The sequence below is a fragment of the Oncorhynchus mykiss genome, chromosome 19, assembly GCF_057628025.1.
Source record: "Oncorhynchus mykiss isolate SJ-2025 chromosome 19, ASM5762802v1, whole genome shotgun sequence".
Classification (NCBI taxonomy): domain Eukaryota; kingdom Metazoa; phylum Chordata; class Actinopteri; order Salmoniformes; family Salmonidae; genus Oncorhynchus; species Oncorhynchus mykiss.
The window spans coordinates 29974745-29997922 of NC_143040.1; the positions used below are offsets into that span (position 1 = coordinate 29974745).

Below are 23178 nucleotides of genomic sequence, written 5' to 3' on the forward strand. Positions count from 1 at the left end.
GCCAACGTTCATTGTTACATGTTTTAGCATCATCTTCCGCAATTGCTTCTATTCACCAACACATCTACGCGTCTTCTCTATTTATTTCTTTTGCACGGACAATTTGTACGCAACTGTCAAGACTTGAGCTTCTAAAATAGCGTAATGACGCAAACGGACCTCAAGAAATATCCAGCTCAAACCTGCCTATAGTTTCATTCAAGATGGTTTTAGAAACTATTTCAAAGATCATAAAAACCCAGCTTCCAGCCTACCTCAAGAAGTTCCCCCTTCCTGAGACGATCGGAGGATTTGCGAGGTTAACAGGTAAATTGTTACGGTGTTGAAAAAAGGAAAGACTGAATAGTTTGTCCCCATGCATGCCTGCCTACAATATTAGCCACAGTAGTTCGCCAGTTTTAGTGCGGTTTTTCCAAGTTTCTTATAGATTTTCGGGTTCTGTGTGGCTGTGAAAGTGCTAATCCACTTCCTACTGAATGAAGTTCCTTACTTGGCTCAGGTCAAGTTGATTGAACATTGAAGGGTAGCTTAACAGTGCACTACTTTGAGATGCATTGTAACAGTACAAGAACATGTATCAGACTCCGAGTGGAAACTTATTAATTGTACAGCCAAACAAGTGTTTCGTTTGTATGTAGCACATTTCTTCTCTTGGCTATGGAAGGGAACTATTCCAAGCATATGAAACATTAGGCTACAACAAAATATGTACAAATTAAAATCCAAGTTGAGGCTGCTTATACTTTGATATACAGGCTATGCGTGTTTTACATACTCCTGTGTGCATAAACAACCATCTCCAAGTTTCAATAATTTGATGTCATTAAACATTGCATCTACAAACCTTTATTTTGCCTTAGCTGCAAAACATGAAATACCCTCTCATGGTATTCCCATAGAGCAGTGTAAATCTAGGATGGCATGCTTACTCAATGGAGAACAGATTCCTCTCACCTTACACCTGAATGCGGCTCACACACTAGCCTTTATGAGTAGTTGTGAGAGGAAAAAGGTCTGACGACAGTAACTGTCAGTGTACAACATTGGAAAAGTTATGCCTTGAATTTAAGTACTATGACAAACCCGCTGTAAATGAGCTATGAGACCTCAGGCGACCACTTAGTTGTTTCAAGCTTTGACAACTTGAAGAAACGCTGAATGCACCCCTATGGAAAGTGTCAGATTTGGGATTTAAAAATAGCCCTAAACTAGTGGCTGGCAGATATCCTTGAGTGTGCAGATGACATGGGTAGGCCGTCATTGTAAATAAGAATTTGTTCTTAACTGACTTGCCTAGTTAATTAAATAAAAGCATGACGTTTTTTAGAAGGAAAGCAACAGACATGGGTACTATTTCAAAATCTTTCAAAAACTTTTGAGTGTTTTCCCCTAATTCTGTCTGAATTGCCAGATGGGAGGGGTTTGCAGTTGTGGGACTATTCTATTTGTCCATTAAGCCAGACAAGCCCAATCAAGCACAGAGTACAATATTTGAAATGAATTCAAATAGGATTTGAACCCAGGTCTGGAAAGCAGTGGTGGTAAATTATGGTTTCTCCCATTGCTCTGAGATGCTCCATACTGAAGATCATTGACATTGTAAACATTGATTTAAGTCTTCGGTAGCAAATCTATAGGAGATGCATAAACATGAAGCGACTGGAATAATTGACATGGCACTGGAAGCTCAATTGTTAATTTCATTGCCGTTCAGTGTAGTTTTGAAGTTATAACTTGCCTGCAGTCAGTAGCATAAGTACTGAGGTTTTTCCACCCCTATATTACATTTGCCATGTTAATGTTTTCACTCTCAGGAAAATATGGGAGTCAAGTGAAAGGTCCCTGCAGGAATCTAAAGACACTATGGCTGTTTAGACAGTCAAAAGACCAATTAGTGGAAAAAAATATAAGAGTGTGTTTTTTTTTATTTTACCTTTATTTAACCAGGCAAGTCAGTTAAGAACAAATTCTTATTTTCAATGGCAGACCAATTCTGGTATTTGTTTCACTAATTGTTGACCAATCAGATCAGCTCTGAAAAAAATCTGATGTAAAAAGATCTGATGTAATTGCTCAAAATACCAATTAGTGGAAAAGAGATCAGAATATGATGCCTGTGTACACGATGCCTCCGCAGCAAAATTCAGTCTAGCAGATTTAAGGGTGAGCACCTCATTAAATTATTTTGTCTGGATTTTATGGTGTTTTTACATTTGCCTTTTTGAAGTCGAGAAATCGTATAATGAGATTAACTTTCTCCCTTTAGTCACCCTTCTTTTTAATCAAAAGCCATTTAATTTAATTGCCCTGAGATTCAAATACACAGCCCTCAAAGTTGTCATAGTCAATGGAATAATGGATGGGACATTATCCACTGTTATATTGGCCTCTTGGAACTGTGCATCGATGGGTAGGCCAGCCTATCAGATACTAAGCTGATATAGAATCAGTTTTGCCTTAAGATCTTAATGAAGAAGATAATTGACAGGATGGACCTGATTTATTTTATTTTTTTTATTTTTTTTGATAACCATGTAAATCTCTTTCGGACAAGATGACTTTGATCAATATATTTACTGATTTGAAAATGCTAATTAGCATCAAAGTAGACATCGCGCAAGACTACAAATCCATGCAAGCTCCTGCACATAATTTCAAGCCTATACCTTTGCTAACAAGTATTGTGTAAAATAAAAAATTGCACAAGACAGTTGACAGAATTGAAAGAAATGTAGGCAATTTATTAATTACTAAATTTCTTCGAGATTCTTACCTTTGCCTGAATTCGTCAGTCTCGTCCAGATCATCATGGCATTTGTAGTTCTTTATGATAGCCACATTAGCAGCTAATTAGCATTTCATTTTTATAGGGTAAATACAGGTGAAAATATTGATAAGTCACCCTGTTTTAGAGATTTAAATGGTTACCAGAACTTCATGCCATGGTAAGCCCTTATTTTAAAAATGGATGGTGGGAAAACGATTGGAACCATTTCCTTGTTTGACCTCTAGGTTTTATGATTCATACTGTGGTACTCTATACATGTTGTGTAATTGTATGACTCCGCTATAACCCCATGTTATGGGGCGAGGCGGCATGTTATGGGAACCGCAGGGGTGGAACAATTGAGGAGATCCAATATCACTGCGTGTTTTACCTGTGGTTGTGCCTGTGTTTTCTTCCCAGTCCTTGATTGGCTCCGGTTACTGCCTCTCCTGGGAATCTTGGCCCTGCTGGGCTACCTCACCATCCGGCCCTTCCTGCCCAAGAAGAAGAAGCAGAAGGACAGCCTGATCAACCTGAAGATCCAGAAGGAGAACCCCAAAGTGGTCAACGAGATAGATATTGAGGACTTGAAGAGCACAAATGTCTGCTACTGCCGCTGCTGGCGCTCCAAAACGGTAAATTAGACTAGAGGGAGAGTTGGATGGTTATTGCTAACACTACACCTTCTTAGTAATTTCAGGGCCCATATTCAAAGTCTCTCAGGAGTGCTGAGGATCAATACTGCCTGATAATATTATCCATTATGATCGATCTGGACAGGGGGAACCTAATCTTAGATCGCAGTACTACTCTGGGACGCTTTTTGAAAAAAGGCCCTGATCAGCCTTCATGTATCGGTGCCAAGGGAATGGGGTGGGGGGAGTTGGCTTGAGATTGGTTTTAGATCTTTAGATGCAAAGACTTATAGCAATAGCTAGTGGTCTTCTAACCGTAGCAATGTATGCAGATATCAACAGTTTCTTTTTCCATTCTCACTGTCTTGAGGCCAAAGGGAAGCATATGACTGTTAAGAAATGGTCAAATATGGAGGGTAGGGGCTCAAGTTAGCCTATCTATAAGCAATGCCTCGTACTGTACGTATCAGTCTAATATTAAGTTGTTTCCTGTTGCAGTTTCCTGTTTGTGACAAATCACACATAAAGCACAATGAGTTGACTGGAGACAACGTGGGGCCTCTCATACTCAAGAAGAAGATAATATAATCCATCTTTAACACTGAGGGAGCCGCCATCTTCACTCCCTACTTCTGTCGTTGGTTCTTTAAAAAAAAGTCTGTATTTTAGGGCATGACCTTTTGCACTCTTCCAATTTGTGTTTTGTTTTGGTAAAAAAAAAATGGCACATACTTTCCTTTTGGTCGTGATATGCTGTAAAAATGTTGGTGGCACGTTAACTCAAAGATTTTACCATCAGCACTTTTGTAAATCTTATTTATTTCAACTTGACAATAACGGACATTAACAGAGGTTATACCACAGAGTAGCATAAAACCTTTCAAACTATCACCACTCCCTCTTATTGTCTCCTTCTGAGAACTTTTTGTACAGTGGCCATTTTCCAGTCTGGCTAGCAGCTCTCGTTAGAAACAGTTAACGTTGGTCTCCTTGGTAGCACCGCTCGGTTCCAAACTATTGGGATCACATTGAGGGGAATTTGAACTTGAAACATGATTGCAATTAGGGTAGCAGTACATTTTGTTAAGTTGAAAAAAATATGTATACTTAGCCTTTTCAATCTCTGAACTACTGCAAGCTTGAAGTCTTTCACTTGCATACAAACACACTTCCAGGATTTATTTTCTCTGCCATTTCTTTGTTCCTAACCTTATAAAACATGCCTTAATTCTGTGTTCATACTGTTGTGTATTCAACCTGACGATCTTAAGACATCTCAATTTCACAAAACTCCTCCACTCAACAACGAACCCTTGTTTTTCTACAAATATTTAAGCAATTCAATGTTTTGCCTTTACAGTATCAAACATGTCAGTTGTCTGATTGACTTTGCATTAAAACTGAATGTAATTGCAAATATTTCTTAATACATTCATCATGAGATTTGAAGAAGGTAGCTGATCCTTTGTTTACTGATCCTTATGTTAAATACCAGTTTTACTGGGATTTAGGCAAACTGTGCCCGCCTGTGGACTTCTGTAAAATAAAAGTTGACCCGAGTTACTTTGTTTTAGGAAAGGAGTTTTGTCAAATGGCAAGAAGAAAGAAACAGGCCTTGAAGTTTTGGGAATTGATTTACAATCATTTGAAACACACTTCCCATGAGTTTGCACAAAAATGTTGACAACATAACCTAAGGACACCAGCAGCACCAGTTACTGTTTGCGTCTGCTTTCCATACCAAAACCTTGATGCTAGGACCTGACCTGTGCTTTTTGATGGTAGAAACATCGGACCCCTTATATCACCACATTAAAGATAAGAACGTTGCTCACCTCTAACACAAAACATGATTACAGTACATGTAGCATCTATGCTGAGTGTTAAACGTTAAGGACACCTGCTCCTTCCATAAGACTGACCAGGTGAAAGCTATGATGTCACTGGTTAAATCCACCTCAATTGGTGTATTGCAGATATAGGGAAGACAAGTTTAAAGGATTTTTAAGCCTTGACATGGATACATTGTGTATACAGTGCATTCAGAAGGTATTCAGATCCCTTGACATTTTGTTGCAGCCTTAAATTGATCAAATTGTTCACCCCTCCCCCTCCCTCAATCCCCCACAATGACAAAGCAAAACCAGATTTTTAGATTCTCACATTTACATAAGTGTTCAGATCCTTTACTCAGTACTTTGTTGAAGCACCTTTGGCAGTGATTACAGCCTCAAGTCTTCTTGGGTATGATGCTACAAGCGTGGCACACCTGTATTTGGGGAGTTTCTCCCATTCTTCTCTGCAGATCCTCTCAAGTCTTGTCAGGTTGGATGGGGGGCGTCCCTTCACAGCTATCTTCAGGTCTCTCCAGAGATGTTCGATCGGGTTCAAGTCACAGCTCTGGCTGGGCCACTCAAGAACATTCAGAGACTTGTTCCGAAGCCACTCCTGCGTTGTCTTGGCAGTGTGCTTAAGGTCATTGTCCTGTTGGAAGGTGAACCGTCACCCCAGAATGTGGTCCTAAGCGCCCTGGAGCAGGTTTTCATCAAGGATCTCTGTACTTTGCTCTGTTCATCTTTCCCTTGATTCTGACTAGTCTCCCAGTCCCTGAAAAACATACAACATGCTGCCACCACGCTTCACCGTAAGGATGGTGACAGGTTCCCTCCAGACGTGACGCTTGTTATTCAGGCCAAATAGTAAAAATGTTGGTTTCATCATACCAGACAATCTAGTTTATCATGGTTTGAGAGTTCTTTAGGTGTCTTTTGGCAAACTCCAAGCGGGTTGTCATGTGCCTTTTACTGAGGAGTGGCTTTCATCTGGCCACTCTACCATAACGGCCTGATTGGTGGAGTGCTGCAGAGATGGTTGTCCTTCTGGAAGGTTCTCCCATCTCCACAGAGCTCTGTCAGAGTCACCATCAGGTTCTTGGTCACATCCCTGACCAAGGCCCTTCTCCCCCAAATGCTCAGTTTGGCCAGGCAGCAAGCTTTAGGAAGAGTCTTGGTGGATCCAAACTTCTTCCATTTAAAAATTATGGAGGCCACTGTGTTCTTGGGGACCTTCAAAGCTGCAGACATTTTTTGGTACAGTTCCCCAGATCTGTGCCTCGACACAATCCTGTCTTGGCACTTCAACCTCATGGCTTGGTTTTTGCTCTGACATGCACTGTCAACTGTGGGACCTTATATAGACAGGTGTGTGCCTTTACAAATCATGTCCAATCAATTGAATTTACCACAGGTGGACTCAAATCTTGTTGTAGAACATCTCAAGGATGATCAATGGAAACAGGATGCACCTTAGCTCAATTTCAAGCCTCATAGAAAAGGGTCTGAATACTGATGTAAAAAAGGGTCTGCATACTTTCTGAATGCGCCCTTCAGAGGGTGAATGAAGCAAAATATTTAATTGCCTTTAAAAATCGTATGGCACCGGTTTGGGTCAAGAACTGCTAAGCTGACGGGTTTTTTCATGCTGAACAGTTTCTCCGTGTGTCCACCACCCAAAGGACATCCAGCCAACTGTAGGAAGTATTGGAGTCAACATGGGCCAGCATCCCTGTGGAACACTTCGACACCTTGTAGAGTCCATACCCGGACAAATTTAGGCTGTTCTGAGGGCAAAAGGAAGGGATGCAACTCAATATTAGGAAGGTGTCCTTAATGTGTTCTTAGTGTCAAAAGACTACCACTTTCCTTAAAGGGCCAGTGTTGACATTTTCTATCAATATCAAATAATTTCCGGGTATAATATTCCAGTTGAGCTAGACCTACAGCATATACGTAATCTGGAGCAAATGGAATTGGTTTAACAGAAAATGTGCTTTGATCTCAGAAAATACTTTCTTTTTTTTTTTTTTACAATTTAACAGTTCAAGTTTCAAAAGTTAAAACAGGACTCTTAAATGGTATGATATATTACAAATGACTACTGAAAAACCTAAAGGGACTCTTTCAAGAGTCCATACAAACGTAACAAAAGTATCTCTAAATCAACTGCACAATTAACTCTTTATGGAATCAAATCATAAATACTGAATAATAAAAACACAATAAAATAGAACAAATAAACTGACTGTTTGGCAGTCTTTTCTTAAAAACAGATTTTACAGTATATTGCTCTGAATGTGACGCTATTATCTGAGCCACACTGAGTTTGCATGAAAGACCCCCGTCATAAATATATCTTAGCAAGGGGTCCATATTATTCATGTTTTTTGTGACATTCAGTCACATTTAGTGCACATGATTTGAATATTGCTTAAATGGTAACATACAATAAATCAAATTGTCTTGCCTTCGTCCGGAGTCTAGCTAGCAACAACAGTCCAACGCAAAATATAATATTTTCTTTGAATCAAACTGCACAACAAGCTAGTACAACAACCTTCTCATAAATACATTACATTCACACAGAATACAACATCAGCAGCTGGTAAATAATTGATGTGTAAAGCCTAAGGACAAAAAATAAATGCTGTGAAGGCGTACATACAGTGTATGATAATGAACACACAATATGCCTGATAGTCAATGTCAAAAACATTCAATTCTAGTGGCTCAGCTCATCGAACCACTTTTAATGATAGGGTATCATTTTAATAGTAACATTACTGAATTTTCAGTATAGTGCATAATGCTTGGATATAGTGGATTGTTGGTTGAGTGGCAGCTGTAGTTCGAGGCCTGGAAACTACCCTCAAGGAGATATAAATAAACACTGCAGGATGTCAAACACACCAAGGACAGACACACAGATGAGAGACCCCACTGTCCGAAAGGCATTATCCTGGGTGTCACCAGAGTCTGAAATAGGAACCATATTCTCTAAACAGTACAGCACTTTAAAGAGAATAGGGTGCCATTTTAGATGCACGCTTGAAGTGCCCCCATTTCCCTACGATCCATCCATGTCATTTCCTCCTTGGTGAAGTGTACTTCCTGGTTCCCGCCATCAGAGGGTACTCTCGTAGGTGATTGGGGTCTCGGTTATAGTTCCGCTTTGCTCCCGCTCTGCATATCCAAGGAAAAAGGGTAGAAAATAATGATTAAAAAATTGCCTTTGCAGTGTGTGTGCGTGCTTGCATGTGTGTGCGAGAGAAACTGAAGTGTCTCCATGTGAGTATAAACTAAGACTATAGGCCAAATAGTCAATATGGAAAATGTCTCAGCGAGTGTACAGTCTGAGACACAGTGATGGGCAGGACACAGTGTAGTCAAATAATCTCATCTCCCTCCAAACCAGAAGAACAAAAAAAAAGCCAGGGCTGAGACAAAACATGAGGCATGAAACAAAGACTACCTGAAGCCACGATGCAAATCATTCTCCAATCCACAGCTTCTCTTTATTAGCCTGAGATCCTGACTGACACGCTCTGTTTCACCACTGTCAACAATGTTGAAACAATGCATATCAGTTTGGATTCCAGGCTTTTTTAAATAAAGATCATCTCAGTCATAAAGGTACACTGCTTTTCATGAACACACTTCCTTCCCTATACTGTGTGGACAAGCACAATTGAGTATAATAGGAGTGGAGGTTAAAACCCATAATGGGGTGTCACCGTTTACAGTGCCCTGCAAAAGCATTCACACCCCCCTTCGTGTTTTTCCTATTTTGTTGCATGACAACTTGTAATTTAAATGGATTTTTATTTGGACGTCATATAATGGACACACAAAATAGTCCAAATTGGTGAATTGAAATTATTTTTCCCCCCAAAAGATTCTTAAAATGAAAAATAAATTAAAAACAGAAAAGTGACGCGTGGATATGTATTCACCCACTTTGCTATGAAGCTCGTAAATAAGATCTGGTGCAACCAATTACCTTCAGATGTCACTTAATTAGTTAGATTGTGATATTTAAATAAAGTCCATGTGTGCAAAGTTGTGGAGAAGTACAGATCAGGGTTGGGTTATAAAAAAATTGATCAGAAACTTTGAACATCCCACGAAGCACCATTAAATCCATTATTCAAAAATGTAAAGAATATGGCACCACAACAAACCTGCCAAGAGCGGGCTGCCCACCAAAACTCACAGACCAGGCAAGGGGGGCATTAATCAGAGGCAACAGAGAGACCAGGGATAACCCTGAATGAGCTGCAAAGTTCCACAGCGGAGATTTGAGTATCTGTCCATAGGACCACTAAACCGTACACTCCAGAGAGCTGGGCTTTACGGAAGAGTGTCCAAGCAAACATGTTTGGTGTTCACCAAAAGGCATGTGGGAGACTCCCCAAACATATGGAAGAAGGTACTCTGGTCAGATGAGACTAAAATTGAGCTTTTTGCCCATCAAGGAAAATGCTATGTCTAGCGCAAACCCAACACCTCTTATCACCCTGAGAACACGTCCCCGTCCCTAGGCGGCTGGCTGCATCATGCTGTGGGGATGTTTTTCATCGGCAGGGACTGGGAAACTGGTCAGAATTGAAGGAATGATGGATGGCGCTAAATACAGGGACATTTTTGAGGGAAACCTGTTTCAGTCTTCCAGAGATTTGAGACTGGGATGGATGTTCACCTTCCAGCAGGACAATGACCCTAAGTATACTGCTAAAGCAACACTTGAGTGGTTTAGGGGAAACAATTAAATGTCTTGGAATGGCCTAGGTCAAAGCCCAGACCTCAATCCAAATGAGAATCTGCGGTATGACTTAAAGATTGCTGTACACCAGCGGAACCCATCCAACTTGAAGGAGCTGGAGCAGTTTTGACTTGAAGAATGGGAAAAAATCCCAGTGGCTAGATGTGCCAAGCTTATAGAAACATACCCCAAGAGACTTCCGGCTGTAATTGCAGCAAAAACTGGCTCTACAAAGTATTGACTTTGGGGGGTGAATAGTTATGCATGCTCAAGTTCAGTTTTTTTTTGTGTCTTATTTCTTGTTTTTCACAATAAAAAATATTTTGCAACTTCAAAGTGGTAGGCATGTTGCGTAAATCAAATGATACAAAACCCCTAAAAATCTATTTTAATTCCAGGTTGCAAGGCAACAAAATAGGAAAAATGCCAAGTGGGGTGAATACTTTCGCAAGCCACTATACATCATGTGGGGATAACAGCTGACACTCAAGCTAGGTTAGTAGTAGGTGTGGGTTTTTGTGTGTTTCTATTTTAAAAGCGATGGTGTGGCAGTCCTTCCTGTTGCTGTGTGCTTCTGTCTGTGTATTTATGCAGACAGTGTGTTTGCAAATTCTGTGTGTGCGTCCTCACCCCAGGCAGCGTTCTTTGGTTTCTGCAGCAGGCGAGGTCCTGTGAGTCCTATGACCAGGGCCCCTATGGGGGCGGTGAGCAAGATGGAGAGCACGGCCACTGTCAGCACGTCCATGCCATACTTCTCCAGCTCCTTATCCTCCTTGGTGCGGGCCATGTCCAGCGCTGTGGAGCCAATGGCCGCCTGGGGAGAGAAGAGGAGGGGAGGAGATTGACACATTGGCCACGTCACCCTCAACATTGTGAGAGCCAGAACTCTGTCATAAAGTTAAAATAATGCAGACATAGGTAATAATAGGTGTTGCAAGTCGCGCAATCACTAGTTAGAATATTCAAATGTTATGGTTATTTTGCGTGTTAAGCCTTTTTTGCGTGAAGCAAATTTCATCCTTTGATCCTGTTTTGTATGCTTATTGGATACAGTGAAATGGAGAGGAGAATGTTGAAAGAGCAGTAAGCTGGATTTGAGCCCATGCTGGCAGAGGTAGTACATCGTCGTACATGTGCTCCAGAGGCAGGGGTTTAGACCACTCCAGGCCACCGTAGTTTCTATTTAACGTTAAGTACCTGTACAGTGGCTTTGGGTAGCCAGGCCAGAGCGATGAAGAGCTTCTCTTTGAAGTTGAAGCCGGCACACAGCACACAGACGAAGGTGAAGAGAATACGCACCAGCAGACCAATGGCCAGAGAGCCTATGCCCAGGCCTGGTGGGACAGAGAAGTTAAGAGGGGGTTGAATGATAAACACTTTATAATAATAGATTATCTCCAAAGAGCGGGGTATAAATGTATACATCGTGTGTGTTCTTACTGACTGTGTGTTTATGAGGATGTTTGTGTTCTCACCGACAGTGTTTTTGTCCAGCTCTGAGATCTGGATCTCGGCCCCGATCAAGCCAAAGAGCAGTGGCTGGAACACCTCCCAGGCAATACCCACTATGTCCTCCACAGGGACCTGCACATACACCGAGTCAGACAGACACACGTTACGGAGACACACGTTACGGTTTCTCAAAGTACTGACGTTTTCAAATACAATTTGTGAAAGTAGAGCAAATGGAGGGGTGATAAAGCGATAAAAACATTAAAAACCACCCACGACACAAACCAGACTACAGAGAGAGTTCAGCAAACACCAAGACTTCACAACTGTGTTACTCTACTGGATAATCTGCCTCCCATAGAGACAATACGAGATGTGACTGACTGTATATTTGGGATTGGCCTCTATCCTGATTGGAAGGGTCCCACTGTGTGTTAAGACAGCAGTTTGTGCTGCACTGGAACATCCAATGCTTTAGTTGAGTCCATTGTGTTGGAGGTAAGGGCTCGGGGGGAATTTGGGTGAGAGTGTAAGTGCCTAGCTAGAAGATGCAGGGTACGGCGGGTTGAGTGAGTGGTCGGCACGGGATGGGGTTGTATGTGTGTGTGATTGACTGACCTTGGACCTTCTCCAGCCCAGGCTGGCCAGGAAGGCGAGGACCAGGGTGCAGAGGCCCCCCGAGCCGGGGAAGCCGGCCACGTTGCTGCCGAACACGGCAAACACCGACAGGCCCAGTAGCAGGAATGAGCGCTTCATCACTACGTTGTTCTACAGTAGAAAGAGTGAGAGAGAGAAGGAAGGATGTATTACTAAAGGTTTTCCAAACAAGGACTATGTCCCTGGAGTAACATTACTGAGAAAGGGAAACGCTACTGAGAAAACTGAGCTCCGTTATAGGTCAACTCCATAGTCCAGTTTCCTCTCTATTGCACTCCACACTGCCCTTTCTCACCTGGACAAAAGGAACACCTATGTGAGAATGCTGTTCATTGACTACAGCTCAGCGTTCAACACCATAGTGCCCTCAAAGCTCATCAGTAAGCTAAAGACTCGGACTAAACACCTCCCTCTGCAACTGGATCCTGGACTTCCTGTCGGGCCGCTGTTTCCAACGTCTTATCATCGACTCATTAAGGCCAAGCTCCCGTGCAGCAGCTCTATTTCCTTTTCCAACAGCCAGATCGATCGCCTTCAACTTGAAAGCTGCATCATATGCATTTCTCCGTGTCTTTGCCATGATGAGGGTGACAAAATGACTACCGTAATCAGAATGATGGGAAGTTTGAGCGCACTCAATTTACGTCACATTATGTGACGGTGCTCAGTTTTTTGGCGGCATGAATCTTGTGAAAGCGGGAAAAATCCATAAATTAGCCACGTCATTGTATAAACCGCGAGGTTCAAAGTGTGGGAATAAAGTAGCGGCTTATAGTCCGGAAATTACGGTAGTCAAATGGCTACCCAGACAATTTGCGCACCCCCCCCCCCCCTTTACACTGATGCTACTCTTATTATCTATGCATAGTCACTTTAATAACTCTACCTACATATTCCCCCCCCCACATTGAATCTGTACCGGTACCCCCTGTATATAGCCTCGTTATTGTTATTTTACTGCTGCTCTTTAATTATTTGTTACTTTTATTTTCGGGGGTATTTTCTTAACTGCATTGTTGGTTAAGAGCTTGTAAGTTAGCATTTCACTGTAAGGTCTACACCTGCTGTATTTGGCGCATGTGACCAATAACATTTGATTTGAAAGCAGAGTCCTTTCAATGGTGATTCGTACCTGGTCTTTGCTGGGAAAGTAACGCAACAGAAATCCCAGCAGGACCCCAGCTACCATTCCCCCTCCCACCTCCAGTATACCTCTCAGCAGGTTGTACCACATGGAGCCTGCAGAGAGAGACACAGCACAACAAAACATATTAAATTAATATCAAAACAGACAGGATCGTCCCAAATGGCACCCTGTTACTTTTGACCAGAGACCTATGCGGGCCCTGGTCAAAGTAGTTCACTATATAGGGAATGCGATGCCATTTAGGACACAGATTCCAGCAGGAAGTCAATTAATAAAAAGCATGCAATACAGAGGAAGACACAGTAATAGCAGATGCACATGCACACATGTAACAGTTTGCTCATACTAATGGTCCCGTGGCTCAGTTGGTAGAGCATGGCGCTTGCAACAACAGGATTCGTAGGTTCGATTCCCGAAGTGTGAGGGTGTCATCTATTGGATCCAGGACAGATTGCAGGAAGATTTCTATTAATGCTGCAACAAAAACAGATAAGTTCTATTCTTTTTCTAGTGGTCTCCTCGCATCATTGGCTCAGAGCAGAGGCACAGATCAACAACCTCCCTCCTGATTGGCTTAGAGCAGAAGAACAGATCAACATGCTCCCGACTGATTGGATCCCTACCGGTGGCGAAGGCCATGCCCATGCAGGTGGTGAAGCCGGTGATGGCCAGGATGTCGTCGAAGCTGCCGGCAGCCATGAGGAGGGTAGGGATGCCCTGCTCCAAGCCGTAGCCATCCTTCTGCAGCAGCAGCATGGAGGGAACCACCACGGCCGGGGACACGGCTCCCAGCACAAATCTACAAGAGACGGGAGAGCCAAAGTGAGGGTTAATCATCAGAATATCATATTCATCAAGTTTGTGTTGCCAGGCTGAAGAGCGACCTCAGAAGTAACAACCTGTAATATGAATACTGATAATAATATTGTCATATGACCATTTAGCAGATAGCCAGTACAAATCGACAGGAGAGGAGACAGAGTTCATCATATAATATGGCCCTGTAGAAGATGCTTTCAAAGGACTGTAAAAGCACTTTGAGCAACTGCTGATGTTAAATAAAAATAATGCATTCGATTGATTAATATGAAGACATCACAAACCATGAAGAGACAGGGGAGGGGTTATGGGGGATAATACAATGAGTATAGACAAAGTGTTTAATGATGCAGCTTTACTAATAGGAATTAGTTTGAGATATACACTATACATACAAAAGTATGTTGACATCCCAGCCACAATCAATGCTGTATAAAATTGAACACACAGCCATGCAATCTCCATAGGGATAACATTGGCAGCAGGATGGCCTTACTGAAGAGCTGTGAACCTTTCAACGTGGCAGTTCGTCAAATTTCTGCCCTGCTAGAGCTGCCCCGGGTAACTGTAAGTGCTGTTATTGTGAAGTGGAAATGTCTAGGAGCAACAACGGCTCAGCCGTGAAGTAGTAGGCCTCACAAGCTCACAGAACAGGACCGCTGAAGCACGTAGTGCGGAAAAATCATCTGTCCTCGGCTGCAACACTGACTACCGAGTTCCAAACGGCCTCTGGAAGCAATATCAGCACAAGAACTGTTGGTCGGGAGCTTCATGAAAAGGGTTTCCATGGCCGAGCAGCTGCACACAAGCCTAAGATCACCATGAGCAATACCAAGTGTCGGCTGGAGTGGTGTAAAGCTCGCCACCATTGGACTCTGTAGCAGTGGAAACCTGTTCTCTGGAGTGATGAATCCGCTTCACCATCTGGCAGTCCAAAGGACAAATCTGGGTTTGGCGGAAGCCAGGAGAACTCTGCCTGCCCCAATGAATAGTGCCAACTGTATAGTTTGGTGTAGGTGGAATAATGTCTGGGGTTGTTTTTCATGGTTCGGGCTAGGCCCCTTAGTTTCAGTAGGGAAATCTTAACACTATAGCATACAATGACATTCTAGATGATTGTGCTTTCTTGTTTCAGCATGACAATGCCCCGTGCACAAAGCGTGGTCCATACAGAAATGGTTTGTCGAGATCGGTGTGGAAGAACTTGACTAACCTGCAGAGCCCTGACCTCAACACATTCAAACACCTTTGGGACGAATTGGAACGCTGACTGCGAGCCAGGCCTAATCGCCCAACATCAGTGCCCAACCTCACTAATGCTCGTGCCTGAATGGAAGCATGTCCCCGCAGCAATGTTCCAATATCTAGTTGAAAGCCCCAGAAGAGTGGAGGCTGTTATAGCAGCAAAAGGGGGACCAACTCCATATTGATGCCCATGATTTTGGAATGCGATGTTCGACAAGCATACTTTTGGTAATGTAGGAGGGTAGGGTAGTGTATTTAGAGGGATGGATGAATAGAACGATGGATAGATCAGAGTGAGAGCCCGTATGAGTGGAGAGGACAGGAGAGAGAGTAAGAGGAGAGAGGATGAGAGAAATATAGAAGACAGAGAGCAAGGGGCTAAGAGTCAGAGGATGAAATTAAAATATATAAAGGCTGGGTATCCAATCCTACTCCTGGAGAGCTCCCCTCCTGTAGGTTTTCGCTCCAACCCCAGTTATAACTAACCTGGTTCACCTTATCAACCAGCTCATTATTAGAATCAGGTGCGTTAGATCAAGGTTGGAGTGAAAACCTACAGGACGGTAGCTCTCCAGGAACAGGGTTGGAGAGCCCTGGTATAAAGTATACTTCAAGTGTTCACGGTGAGTTACAGTAGCTGCAAAATACTCTACACCGGTCTTAATGGAAAGCAAGTGGTGTTAGGTAGCCCTTTAGTTTTACAAATGCATCGGGAGGCTGCAGAATACTAAGTGGAATTTAGACGACTGACCGACAGACCCGAGACAGACAGAGAGAGATTACCCGAGGATGAATCCCCAGATCCAGGGCAGGCCCATGAGGAAGTGGGACGCGATGGCGACGGTGCAGGCCTCGATGATGCAGGGTCCCATTCCCACGCGTATACACACCATACTCAGCTTCTTCAGAGCCTGGGAACACACATGTATACAAACACACACACATTAATGGAAAAATCTAAATGTCATTAGCCCACTGTCGATACAATCCCAAGTTAAAAGGAACAATCCACATTTCATTAGCCCCAAATGTTTCGCAGGTCAGCAGTAAAGTTGACATTATGTGGCAAGTGACACTTTGCTTCTTGAAGTTCCTGAAAGCTTGATTGCTGAAATGCAAAACATTTTGGGACGGTAACAAACAGTGGACTAATGAAAAAAATACACACACCGTTTTGGAGTGGATTTCTCCTTTAACACAGGTTATCACAGGAACACAAATAGAAAAGGACTAAACACTAAAAGCTTTGGCCTATGGAGAGTGTGGTCGAAAAATTACATATTTACCTGGTTTGTTTGACAGTTAGCGATTAATACTTTACAAATAGGACATTTCTGTTCTGTTTAATCATGTATTTCTGTAAAGAGATGGTTTCCACTCTAGCTTCCTGCAGTTAGTCTGGGCGTAAGATCAAGCATTCTATAGACAAAATGTGGTGTGTGTGACCCAAGATAGAGATAACCTGAAAGAGCTTAGAACAATGTTGTTGTCATCTTCCTGGCATCTGGGAAACTAAGCCGGGTTGGGGGCAAAACACCATCCTATGTAGATAACCAAGGTGGCTTATGGGAGTTGGAAGCAGTCTGACTAAGCATTTAAGTCCTATATAAGGTCTCGGTTTTATCATTATCAGTTAGGCTCTTGGCCCAACAACCAAGACTGTTGGGTCGACGGTTTCATTATTGCAATAATTCATCGATATTGAATAAAGATGATTGTTTGAAGAAATGACAAAGTCTCTCTCACTTTGAATAGAATATTCCACCGAAAGAGTGTTTTATTGACATACCGAGGCATCCAATCCCAGGCCTGCTCGGGCCAGGATGACAGCAAGGGCAATGTTCCTCAGGGAGGCGGACCATCGGTAGTCGATGTACACAGCATCCGTTACCACGGGGATATTACGCAGCAGGAAGCCCGACAATAGCATACCTGTAGAGAATGACCGAACAATGATCCTTTATCATACTATTATATTATTAAAGTTAATACTTCTATAAGCAACCATGGTGTTGTTCTTTGGACTTTCTCTCACAGCAAGAGGGACAAAAAACGATGTCTTGCTGTGTCGTTCTGAAAACAAACGTGTTTTTATAAAAAATATATATAAAAAAGAGCTAAACATAAACAGAGGCTAAGATATTATTCCCATCTTCACATTGGTTCAAATGCCAAGAAATCCATATTTTACGACATTCTTTGTTCTGATAGTCTGGGAACTGCATATTAAAAAGGTTGAAGATCAATTGGTTTAAGATATCAAAAGGCTTCTAGGCATAGGAGTCTTTTGAGAGTAAAGGAAAAACCTTTCCATGTAGGAATAGTGCAAACTGAAGAAAGACATGCATACAGTGGAGTCTTTCATTTACTGTATGAAATTGAATTGCCTTTGAAGGTCAGAAAGATCAATATGGTCCTGTGTGGTTCAGTTGGTAAGAGAGTGGCATTAGCCAACATCAGGGTTGTGGATTTGATTCCCCATTGGTGGCATACAAAACCGTATGCACTCACATCACTGTGCTGTAAACCGCTTTGGATAAAATGCCTGCTTAATAGTGTATTATCAAGAAAGTATAGAACAATTCCATTACATTTGGGACGCAAGCAATGACTACTGTCTGAGCAGGGAGGAACCAGTAGACAGGCATAAAAATGTGGGACCGACTGTCGGTTAGCCTAAGTAAAAAATAAATACCTTCAAGGCCATAACAAAGCTTGAACGAAATGGAATTCCTGCTTTGTTCCATTTCAATGCTGCGTCCCCAGGGGTTGGAGAGACATTAAATATCAAAGATCTATATCCAACAAACAGGACTTCAATTCTGGACTATGGGAGTGGGCTCTGTCGGATAGACTACGCTAACGATCAACGTTTATAAATTAAAGACCCAGCACAAACACTTCTTTATTATCTACAATCTCCTTTCTGGACTGTTGAAAGTGAGGAGTAGGCTGTGAACCGGAACGACGGCCTTCTACCTTCTTGCGGGCTAAATGAGTGGCCACTGTCTTATTATAGGGGTCTGTGCAAACTACAGGACTTTTCATGTGGTTACCGGCATCAAGAGAGACTTTGGTCAAAGCTCAACCAAGTCTCTTGTTTGTTGAGAAATGAAAAGACATGTTTCATTCAATTCCTATCAGTCTAAGTCAACAAGGGTGTTCATTTGGTTAGAAATGGGATAAGGTGTGATATGAACTCACTTCACTGTTTAGGTATGGTAGTAACATGTAGCAGCGTCGGCAAAGCCAGACAGAATAATAGGGGGACTGTTTGACCATCCGTGTATAGTAAAGAGTAGTAGTTAGGGGACAAGCAAGTGCATGCAGGCTAAATATAGTGAGTGGGTGTGCTTAATCTGAATGTGTGCTTATTATAGTAAGTAGGTGTATTCTATCTACTATATCAGCAGATATATATTACCAGCAGCCAGGCCGATGGCATGTCTGACTGTTGCTAAGGAGCATGTAGGGCACTCAACACCCTGAAGATGGCATTTCTTCTCATTCTCAACAAGTCAAATGAAGTAGAGGTTACAGAATATAACTTGTATGCTGCACATTCACAGACAAGACAGACCCCATCACCTACAACACACACAAACACTCACTCTCTCCATTCGCATTACCTACCCAGGAGCGGGGGAAAGGGAGGCAGTTTGGGAAGCCGTATGAGGCCCACCAGTTTGCCCCCGGTGACAGAGCAGATGAAGAGCACGGTGATGCCGAACAGGTTCCCCCCCGGCAGACACTCCTTCTCTGTGATGGACCACACCACGCCAAACAGCACTAATGCAATGAGGACTGGGAGGGAGGAGAGGTCAGAAGTCAGTACGTAGCCAGTAGTTTTTGCCTTTTACCTGCCAAATAAAATAATAGATTGCATGTGCTGTACTTGATTTGGTTTGCAAGGTACAATGGTCTCAAAAGTCTACTACTAAGCCTAAATGTTAACTTGTCAATGGCAATATATCAGTGACAGTGGGTTGTGCTTTAGTCCATCTGTAAACCTACTCCATTTGTGCTATATAAATGCCTCTGGGTACTGTGGCACTGTTCAACAGCGTGCGCTGGATAAAGAGAGAAACACACTGGTTCTACAAACCCCCACCATTTTCCATTCGCCCAAGCACAAAATGCTACAAGATGCCAACCCCTGATCCCATAGCAATGTCACCATGGTAACATCTCTACGGTAGCATTAGCCCCCCCTGGTGCCCAGAAGTAAATAAAACAGACCAAAATGGCATTATCAGCACATTGAAGCCACTCTAGTGTTAGGCCTATATTGCATCTCTATTCTGGTGTCCATAGGCCTATATCTATGTTGGTGCCCACCCTTGGTGATGAGGGAGGCCAGGAGGCCTCGGGGCGGGCAGGGGCATGCCCGGCGGAGCCTGCCACAGCAGATGACCGGGGGGTCGGTGTTGGTGCCCGCATCCACCACCGGGTTACGGGGGATAAAGTAGGTCTCCTCCGTGACCTGGGGGGTTGGGCTCCGGCTCACCACCACCTGAATCTGGTTGACACCCAGGAACTACCGGGAGGACGGACATAGAGGAAAGGGTTCTTAGTTCAATATGAAAATGTGTCCGTAGCCATACTTTTTAAATTCAACTTTCTTACTACAAAAATGCCATTTCAATACAAGCTTCTGAAAAAGTAACTACTGGATATTTTTATATTATTTCAAAAAGATTCCTATCGTACTCTAACCAGTTAAAAGGTGCAATATGCAGAAATTGCCCCGTCATTTTCTGGTTGCTAAAGTTCGAATAGAACACTTAATTTAAGTTTATGTAACATAACAAGCAATGTATAGTGTAGAGAAACAATGTACCATTCAAACCGCTGTTAAATATATTTTCAATAACCAAAAATATTATATTTTCAGCTGGTGTACAAAACCAAAAGACGCAAACTAAACTTAACAGAAGCATAGAAATAGTGCACAGAGAACAGATCTTGCTTTCAATGAGAATAACTGATCTATAATTCATATTTCTAATGTGAATTTGGACAGGTCGCCCAAAAGGCTGCATATTGTAGCGTTAACTTCTTGAGCTGAAATCATTGCAATCTCTCAAGAGAGAATGATTTTGGCCAGGAAGTTTTTTTGGGTAGCCTAGCCTAACTCTTGAAAGTTGATAAGAATGGTACTGGAGCCAATGCAACTGGCTTTTTTTTGCCTCCTTTTCTTTGTCACACCTACAGTATGTTAAGTGGTTCTCATTGTTGACAGAGAGGTCACACTAACAAGACACTACTGTGTTCCCAGTGTTAGGTTCTAAATAAACGGAGTAAAAACTCACGGACGACTAGTAAAGCTCAAACCAAGCATATTCACCCACTGCGTTTCACAGCAACGTAAGACAAAAACACACTTACACAAGTACTGGTATTTAAACCTTCTCCGTACACATCTGGACAGCCAATGCATCTCTGTTGCAAGGCAGGACGTTAAGTGATATGGGTAATAAACTGTTTCTTCTCCCTTAATGTGACCTGGCCTCAGCCCCCATTCCTCACTAATCCACAGCTATCCATCCTTATCAGTGACCACAACCATGTGATTGCCTTTCTCTTACTTTGTAACGTTCCAAGTCCCTGGCTCATATCCAACCTTAATTGACCCCACCATATACATTCCTCCTACAGATAACCATTCACTTCTGGTGTAGCAAGTATTTGAAATTAAAACCCAACAACTGAAACCAGACTGTGGCCCTTCTCCTTTCCATAGGATACCTGAAGTCTAACAATAACATCCTCTGCACTCCCCTCTCTCCCTGGGGTACCATGAACAAGGACATTTCATGTTTCAAGTTTAGAAGTCAGAACCCATCCCCAGTAAACAATAGTTCTCATGCTTATCCTAAAGAGTAGATACCGACTTTTACTACAAAGAGTGTGCCGCAATGTGAACAGTCAATGTCATGAACAAGGCTTTTGATCCAACTTACAGAAATACCACACTGTGGAAAAAGAGGCTGGCAAAAATCATGTGCAAATCTGCTGGTAGGGTACATCTCGAGGTGTTTCAAATGACCTAACAGAAAGTCAGCAATGATGATTTTACTTTTGTTTTCAAGTAAATATTTGACCCCATAAATACATAGTGCCAAATAAGAGTGCACAGTACACTGCTAATAACACATTTAAACTAATGCCTTCAAAACTGATTCTAGATCAATATGTGTGGAATTGTCTACTATTACGCCAAAGCTTTCGGTCAGCCATTTCTCATAGCTTCAGCATCATTAAATTATGTAAAAGGATATCTATTAGCATTTTGGCCAAAGCACTAGATATACTATACCTCTGCATGGTTCGTTACTGAAGAGGCTCCGGGACAGTGTTCTAGGTCCAGCAAGGGAGAAGGTGTAGGCAGCTGGTCGTCCTCCATCATGGCATCTAGTACAGTTCACTTTCTCCTCCTCACTTCTTCTCGAACCTCACAGCAAACCTGTTGAGGGGTTGGGTGGGCCATTGATGCACTGCTGCTCTGCTCTTCTCCTGTTGTATCCTAAGGTCAGACTGTGTCCAGCACTAGCTCCCATTCAGTGAGTCGTCACCTGTTTATCAGTCAAAGGCAGTGACAGTGAGTGTTTGCTTGGTGGAACTGGCCAGAAGCATTTTGAGGCAAACATGGCTGTAGAGATATGAGGTGGAAACCAGCCAAGTGCAGGAGCAATCAAAGGTGAAGGTAAACAGGACTGTAAAACAGTTTCCAATGTTCAGCATTCTGCTACCAGTATGGAATGAGATTGGGAGTAAGGGCATCAATGCAGAATTTACTCTTCTTTAACTTCAGTTATGCGAGTAAAGTCCTACTGTATAAAAATAAATTGTGACAGCTGTGATGGAAACAGTAAGCTTCGGTACAATTTTATAAATGCAGATCATTTGTTTGTTCAACATGGTGGGATCTTTTTGTGTCTGTAAAATGTATTACGCGCGAAATGGCGGTGGTTACACCTTTATGCACAAATGTTGATACAGTATAATAACCATCACGTATGAGTAAACTTGGAAGTCGTGATGATATGGTGTGTGGTCCTCCCACTACAACTTGGGAAACCATTGTGTTTATTAGGCTACAGATTAAATAAATGAGGAACTTCACAGGGTGGTGACAGTGCACCGTGATGAGCTTGATACCGCTTTCCAATAAATAGGGTCTTATTTTGGTGACATGATGATCGGTGCTTGACAAACAAAAAATATTCCTCGCTCTTCCATAATAATATCATCATGTAGACAACCTCAATACAGAATTGGTCAGATGAAGCTGTTTTGCTAGCACAGACTGGAATATGTTCCGGGATTCATCCAATGGCATTGAGGAGAATACCAAATTAGTCACCGGCTTCCTCAATAAGTGCATCGACGACGTCGTTCCCACAGTGATCGTACGTACATATCCCAACCAGAAGCCATGGATTACAGGTAAAATCCGCACCAAGCTAAAGGCTAGAGTTTCCTCTTTCAAGGAGCAGGACACTGATCCGGATGCTTATAAGAAATCCTGCTATGCCCTCAGACAAACCAAACAGGCAAGCATCAATACAGGACTAAGATTGAATCCTACTACACTGGCTCTGATGCTCGTCGGATGTGGCAGGGCTTGATAACTATTACGGACAACAAAAGGGAAACCCAGCCTAGAGCGGCCCAGTGACGCAAGCCTACCAGACAGGCTATATGCCTTTTATGCTCTCTTTTAGGGAAGAAACACTGAAGCATGCATTGGGACCACCAGCTGTTCCGGAAGACTGTATGATCACGCTCCCCATAGCCGATGTGAGTAAGAACTTTAAACAGGTCAACATTCACAAATGCGTGGGGCCAAACGGATT

The 23178-nt window shown here is 42.6% G+C and overlaps 2 protein-coding genes across 6 annotated transcripts in view; one reads left to right on the top strand and one right to left on the bottom strand.

Moving 5' to 3' along the window:
• On the top strand, window positions 1-4965 carry LOC110497513 (CDGSH iron-sulfur domain-containing protein 2B). Its single transcript, XM_021573652.3, has 3 exons — window positions 1-306; window positions 3188-3402; window positions 3901-4965. The coding sequence occupies exons 1-3, from the start codon at window positions 204-206 to the stop codon at window positions 3988-3990; spliced, it is 408 nt and encodes a 135-aa protein (XP_021429327.1). The 5' UTR covers window positions 1-203; the 3' UTR covers window positions 3991-4965.
• LOC110497512 (sodium/hydrogen exchanger 9B2) overlaps window positions 4205-23178 on the bottom strand; it is a 24137-nt gene continuing 5163 nt past the window's right edge. For 3 of the 5 annotated variants that reach the window (XM_021573650.3, XM_021573651.3, XM_021573649.3), the window contains 12 exons: window positions 21639-21894; window positions 19658-19856; window positions 18953-19123; window positions 17109-17251; window positions 16103-16230; window positions 13879-14054; window positions 13241-13347; window positions 12070-12219; window positions 11475-11583; window positions 11197-11333; window positions 10630-10813; window positions 4205-8420 (listed from right to left, as the gene is read on the bottom strand). In XM_021573650.3, coding sequence (XP_021429325.3) covers window positions 8362-8420; window positions 10630-10813; window positions 11197-11333; window positions 11475-11583; window positions 12070-12219; window positions 13241-13347; window positions 13879-14054; window positions 16103-16230; window positions 17109-17251; window positions 18953-19123; window positions 19658-19856; window positions 21639-21728 — 1653 coding nt within the window. In that variant the 5' untranslated portion in view covers window positions 21729-21894 and the 3' untranslated portion in view covers window positions 4205-8361. Of the gene's footprint in view, window positions 8421-10629; window positions 10814-11196; window positions 11334-11474; window positions 11584-12069; window positions 12220-13240; window positions 13348-13482; window positions 13730-13878; window positions 14055-16102; window positions 16231-17108; window positions 17252-18952; window positions 19124-19657; window positions 19857-21638; window positions 21895-23178 lie in introns of those variants that run through there. The other 2 variants (XM_090210738.1, XM_090210737.1) reach the window with 1 other exon arrangement.